Raw genomic sequence first — 6,944 nt, 5'->3', positions numbered from 1 at the left:
AAAAAAATGTCGGACACATAACGGTTAAAATCATGTGTATGCGGAACTTTTAAGTCAAAATAAAAAAAGTTAATATTTTTTGTCATTCGTAAACGCATTTAAGCACTGTGCTTTAAAATTACTTTGGCTAGTTTTTTTTTCAATAAATGACCATTTGTTCTCTGTAGATCAATTATAGTACCGAATCAGAATCTGGCCATTGATCTCTTAACAAGGTGTGTTTTTACGCTATATTTGGAATAACATCATTAAAGTCATTGAAAAAAAATCTGTGCATCGAAACATGAAAGACATGAGCGAGCGTATCTGCATCCAAACTTAAAGCGACGAACCTTATGAAACATTGCAAATGCACGTGTTACTGTACTCTACATCCCCTGTTTTCCCATGCATTGAACTCACCGGCAATTAGCGCTCAATGTTACTCTGGCCCCTGCTACATCTTCAGTGCACCCACCTTCGGAAGTGCTGAAGCTGATGATAGCGAGCGGCAGATATCCATATAAACAGTGAAAACGTATAGAAACCACTTGATGATTAAAAAGAAAAGCTTCTCAGCGGCTGCTGGCTGATTGTGAGCTCTTCTCCGGTCCCGTATGCTTCGATTGGCGGGGCACTCGCGCGCGTCTTACACAAGCCGCGTGCGCGCGGACAGGTCTCAGGCCGAGCCAAGAGCTCACCGATCGGCAGTCTTTGCTGAGTCGTAGCCGCGGAAAGGTGCACACCACCGAGATCGATTTCGTATCGTTCGTTTCTTTTGTATATTCGAGTTGAAGTTAAGTGCCGGCGGCCTTCGCGGCTTTGAGGGCTGAGAACATCGTCGAGCCGTATCGCGATCGCGAAGCAGTGTAGGTACGCTCTCCCTCTCCACAGCTCTCGAGCGGGCCTCGTATCCACCTCGTCGACCTCGCTCACCTGAGAAGTCACCGTCAGCGCCTGATTGTAGAGGCGTACAATATCTGCTCGTGGGTTCTCCTTATTATCTGTTCTGTTTTTAAGTTTGCTCTTTTTTCCCAGTTGCACATATAATTAGAAAGTGTTATTCGAAAACTATTCCTTCTCTCATTGACTGTTTTTTTTTTTTACTATTTTCGCGTGTTCAGCTAGTTCGGTGTGATTGTTGTTCCTGTACTATTTTCTGCTTTGATTGTCGGGGGCGTAAATCATTTGTGGGGGCCCATAAATCAATGGGCGGTGTGTGTTTGTTAAGGTGCAAACTTACGTCGCTGTTGGATGCGTGAATGTGCAAAATTCTCAAGTCGCCTTGTGTAGGTCGGCTTCACGTCAGAAGCGTGATATCAGTGATTGCGTGTGTTTCAAGCATTTCCTCGATTTATGATTGCAGTGCCACAGGGAGAGATTCATGCATGAAGCAGTGTAAAAAGTGATGGGAAATTAGTGGCCCGGAATTGGGATTCAAACGGGATAGAGTCCAAAAAAAGTATTAGTGCAACGTTGAAAAGTAGTACTCGAATTGGTTCACGAAAAGAGCTTTCAATATAGTCAGTTACATAACCTAAAACGTGAGGAAATTACATCAATTGGTGGTTGTTTACAGTTTTCGTTATTTATCTTATCCAGCAAAATACGAGCACTGGAGAGCAGCATCTGGCGAAAAGTGGCTATAACTGGAGAGCTCACCTCATCAGAAAAAAGGTAGAGGCAAAAAGTGAAGAAAAAAAAACCTACGGCTGCTACTGAAGGAGAACCGCATACGACTCGAGAGATGAAGCTCGTTCACGTCAGCCTGACCATATTGGTCGGACTTTGTAGCGCCTCCGTCTGCAGTGCTAAAGGTAAGAGGATTGGTGAAGGTCGATATACAAACCGAATGCCGACTGGATCACCCACGCATCCATTTATGACTAGTCGGATTTGTCCATACCACTCTGAGCTCTGACTCATTTCCTTAGAACAGTGATTCCCCTTTCTAACGCTGAAAAAATGCGCACTGCTGAAGGTTTAAATATCGATCTAAGGGACTGATACCTAGTCTTCAATGCCATAGGATCCGAAAGTTTATTTCTTCAATTCTCTGACACTGTAACTTTAGAATGAACGTTTTGAATAACTAATACAAACTGCATTTATAGTGATACTAAGTAAAATTTTGATGTCCAATTAGTCTTGTAGAGGTTTTCAGTACCATCATAAAACCTAAAACCTTTACTTTGGTCCATTTGACTAAACCAAATGTAACTTGGGATTGGTCGTGGTTTCTGTGTACCTAAATGACAATGAGCTCTGAGAACTGAGAAAAATCAATCAGTGTTTATATTTGTTATTTTCTGATGAGAAATAAGTACACTCAGCCAAATAACCTTAAGATTTCCATACGGCCCAACTTATGAAACGGCCTTTAAATAATTCATAATGATTCGGATGAATTTCATAAGGTCACTCTATGACGTAAAATCGTCTAACAGCTTAGCTTTTATTCATGTTTAGCAACATGGTATTCTCAAGCGTCGGTAGCCGTGTGGATAAAACACGGGCTCGGTGATCCCAACGCTCATGGATCGAATCCAGTCTGCATCATTTTAAGATTTTTTTGTTCTTTTCATAAGTCTATCTTATGAAATTTGTCATAGCAAGCACGATCAATTTTCATAAGGTATTCTTATGTCATCCATAAGAATTAGTTATAGCAAATTTTCATAAGGTATTTCGATGAATTTCGCTAGTTTTTTTCGCTGAGTGTATGGTTTTCAACCCCATTCCCGGCACTACAGGTAAACAAAATTATCTAAATTCACAACGAAACGACTGTATTCGTTCACTTCTTCCGTTTGAATCAGATAGGGTATGTGTGCCATCAGTAATCTTATGCTCCCATTCTCATCCTATTTGAAAACAAGCGATTACGGCACCGATTGTTTCCTTTTTTTGTTTTCGTTCGTGCTTACTTTTAACAAAAAATATAAACATATGAAACAAAACAAACAACGCTTCAATCCTTTATTTTTCGTAGGATGAAAATGGGAGCCACATGCTTAATAAGGGAACCAATTCCCTACCTTACTGCGTGAACTTGTGGTTGTGCAGTGGTTGTTGTGAAGATTTTCTGCCCGAAAGTTGATTTTTTGAAACTTACAAAGTTATGTACACCAATAGAAGCATACGGTGTAAAACCAGCTTAAAAGGTGTTTTTTCGTCATAACTTTTTTCAATTTTCTCGGGTTTACAATGTTCAGCAAAGTTGTAGATACTGTAAAAATGCATATTTTCTGATTACTGCAAAACTCTATCTCTAAGTATTGCAACTTTGAAAGTAGCAGATATTAGCAGCCAAGTTTTTGCATCACTCAAACAGTTACTAATACACTGTCCAAGTACATAAAAAACATAGAGGGATCGTGCGGGATTCTTGAAAAAAGAAAAATAAAAAGAAAAACAAAAACATCTTTAAATTGCTTTTTTCGGTATAACTTTATTATTTTATTTTTTTAATATGTTTGATGTTCTGCAAAGTTGTAGAGGCTTCAAAACTACATATGTTTGCGGAAGACAGCATTGTGTTATCTCTTAAATTTAACATAGAAATCTTTTTTATTGGGTTTTATCAACAACATAACTCAAATGTGACCGTAAAGGCTCTTAAGCAAGAATGAGTCGTTTGCTGTCTATTTAAAAACAAGCATTTACGAAGTCTTCACAACTTTGCAGAATATCGCTTTTGGTTTTATACATAGTGTGGCAGCGAGATGAGAGATCCGGTGATCTTCAGTGGCTCAGCAACTCGAGAGCCAGTTGCACACATAGAAAACCAGTTGAAAAGGATTTTCCGGTGAGTTCGTTCTTTTTTATTTCTTTTTATGTTCATTCTGTTTTCACTATAGTATAACTTTAATATTCTAGCACAGGTGATAACTTGCATCTAGTTTTTTTATGAGTGTATGTTCACTTTTGAAACAATTTTCATAGAATTTGTTTAGTTCGTCACCGTGAGTGTCGACTTTTTTTTTTGTTATTTTCACAATTGAGGATTGCATGATACTTACTTGTATACTCGTAGGTTCTTTGTTGCTTTTTGATGATAATCATATAGCATTCACCCGTGATCGATTGTTTGCTTCCCGTGTGAAGCGATCAAGAGTTTGTCAGTTTTTATGTGTGTTGCGTCTTTTGTAGCAACACTGAACGATCACGTGGGAACGGGAACGTGGGTGATCAGTTGTTTGCTTCCAGTATGAAGTGAATCTCAGACAACCAGTAATCGTATAAGATGTTGTATAAGATGATAAAGTGGAGGCCATATGCGTGCATGCCTCCATTTAGGCGCATGCAAAATGTACGCATATCGCCTCCACTTTAACATCTTATGCAACATCTTATACGATCACTGACTGAGAACAGTGCGTCAGCTTGCATGTTCGGTCGTGTCATTTGCAGTTTAATATTTGGCGACTAACTGCCGCGGGTCGATTGTAGTAAATATTTAGTGACCACCTGATGTGGGTGATCGATTGTTTGCTTTCCGAGTGAAGCAAATAATAGCGTGTTAGATTGCATATTTTGTCGCGTCGTTTGCAGTAAATATTAAGCGACCACCTGATGCGGGTGGTCGATTGTGTGCTTTTCGCGTAAAGCAAACAATAGCGCGGCAACCAGCATGGCACGAAGGTCATATTACTTATCAAAGTGATTCCAGACCCAACGATACCTTTCCTACTAACAAACACTCCTTCCTGCAGCCTTTGGTGGAGTCGAACCGTAAACGCGGTCCTTCACTTAACAAAGGTTGTTACTAATATTCCTTCCCTCTTTCAACCTGACTGCAAGGACGTGGCCGGCGCCATTATTGTACCGTTAAAGAGAGTCTCTGAAGCGTGCACAGTAAGAATGTTGACCACTCCCAGTCAATTATTCAATTGATTCATTGTGCAACTGTCATTGGTTCGGGTCAATCACGGAGTAGCAACCATAGATACATATGTGCAGTCAGTCTAAGCTAAGCTAAGTCTTCCCAACTTTGCAGAACATCAAACATAGGTATCCAAAATATATATCAAAAAAGCTACACTGAAAAACAATGATTTAAAAAGGTTGTTGTTTAATTGAACATTTTTTTCAAGAATCCCGCGCAATCCGGCTATGTTTCTTATGTGTTTCGATAGTGTATGAGTAACTGTTGCAAAAATTTTGCTGCTAATATCTGCGAATTTTAAAACTGCAAGATTGTTCTAAAAAAGTGAAAACATTGCCGTACTACCTTTGATTCTTTGAATGATGAAATAGATTTTTCATTGTACAATTTGCAATTTTGAGTTCTTCAGAAAAGATTACCATTTTTACAGTATCTACAACTTTGCTGAACATTGTAAACCCGAGAAAGTTGAAACAAAAAAGTTATGAAGAAAAAACCCTTTTTAAACTGGTGTTACACCATATGCTTCTATTGGTGCACATAACTTTGTAAGTTTTAGAGATAGAATTTCCCCGTTTTCGACAAAGTTTCTCAAAATGGCTTGTTCTACAATGTTTTCATAGTGGTCATTCGAGTTTGGCTACACATTTAAAAAATATTTTTCCATTCCATTCCGTTGGATCCAATTGTGAGGCCGCTGGTATACCGCGGGTATCTATTGCTATTTGGCTACCAAGATATTGGAAGCTCTCAACATTCTCTACTGCTTGCCCAGCTACCGTGAAGCTAGAACACGGTTGACCGTGTTTACATGCAACGATTTGGTCTTGTTGACGTTGATGGTAAGACCTGCCGCCGAGGAGCGATTCGCTAGATCATTGAGCCTGCTCTGCATATCAGAGCGCCGTTGAGCTAGGAGAGCAACGTCGTCAGTCAATTCGAAGTCAATTAGGTGCTCCATGGCAATATCATGGCAATATCGCTTCCATTCAGATCACCCGTTTTGGGTACCTTTACTAAGATGCCTTGCATCCAATCGGCCGGAAATGTCGCGGTTTCCCATGTGTTGTAGAATAGTTGTGCAGATACTTTGGGGTCAGCTTTGAGCATCTCGGCTGATCTGCGTTCGACTCCCGGGGCTCCGTTCGACTTCATGCTACGGATGGCTGATTCTATCTCCTGCAATGATGGAGCTTCGGTGTTGAAATGGGTAATGCGTCGAGCTCTTGGTAGATCATGCTGAGATTTAGGTGGCGTGGCCGGCACTAGAAAAAGGTTTCCAAAGTTCTCGAACCAGCGTTCCAGCAGCTTTGCCGCCGCTTTCTATTCATCTATACTATAATTCTTCCAGCAATTACTCCGATGGCTTCAGAAACTTGGTCAAGTCCAAGGAAGCAAACAGCTTTCCATCATGCTTGGGATACACTGTTTCAGAAGATCCGGTCAGTAAAAAACTTCTCATTCGTAATAACCTCCCGAACAACAAAAAGTAACAGAACCCGTTAATGTGTTGACTCAACAAAGAACTGAATGAGGCCGCTCGCGCGATCGATCAAGTCAATATTTGTTCAATACCGGCACCTCGTCGTCGGTTGATCGTCGCATGTATACCTACTTATACCGCGCCGCCACATGTATGTATGATTACAGTTGCAAGAGTTGTTGGTAAACGACGCCGTCCGTCCAATCCGTATAGCTTGCGAGCCTGTCGATTGCCTGACTGACTGTCTGTCCGTCCATTTAGGGATAGTGGTTTTTGTTCACCAACAGAACAGGCTCGCTGTTGCAACTTGGTGCCTTTTTTGTGTGTTCACTTCAAACTTGTTTCGAAAGCGTTACGGCGTTTTTTTTTTCGCCAAAGTTGTTCCACAGCAAGATTTTAATTCAATGAAACTTCATCTCCGTTGTGGGGTGTGATGAAAAAATGAGGGCAGGATCTCAATTCAGCTTTTAAATGTTAGCTTTGAAATTAGTTTCGAATCTTATTCAAATCAGTTAACCAATAGAGTTACCAACACAAGTTTTTCAAGAAAAAAAGCTGGCGAAGTGGAATGCTCCGAAGTGACTAAAAAAATGA

At 40.4% G+C, this 6,944-nt stretch overlaps 1 protein-coding gene across 3 annotated transcripts in view; it reads left to right on the top strand.

The window, feature by feature from the left end:
• The first annotated feature begins 592 nt into the window (after positions 1 to 592).
• The window catches only part of LOC109399520 (uncharacterized), a 384,950-nt gene continuing 378,598 nt past the window's right edge, over positions 593 to 6,944 (top strand). Inside the window, exons 1-2 of one of the 3 annotated variants that reach the window (XM_062852498.1) lie at positions 593 to 848; positions 1,582 to 1,796. In XM_062852498.1, coding sequence (XP_062708482.1) covers positions 1,727 to 1,796 — 70 coding nt within the window. In that variant the 5' untranslated portion in view covers positions 593 to 848; positions 1,582 to 1,726. Of the gene's footprint in view, positions 966 to 1,581; positions 1,797 to 6,944 lie in introns of all 3 variants that reach the window. The other 2 variants (XM_062852497.1, XM_062852496.1) reach the window with 2 other exon arrangements.

The sequence above is a fragment of the Aedes albopictus genome, chromosome 2 (genome assembly GCF_035046485.1).
Source record: "Aedes albopictus strain Foshan chromosome 2, AalbF5, whole genome shotgun sequence".
In the NCBI taxonomy this organism is placed as follows: Eukaryota; Metazoa; Arthropoda; class Insecta; order Diptera; family Culicidae; genus Aedes; species Aedes albopictus.
The sequence above is the reverse complement of the archived record's forward strand: the minus strand, read 5'-3'. Positions and strand labels throughout refer to the sequence as shown.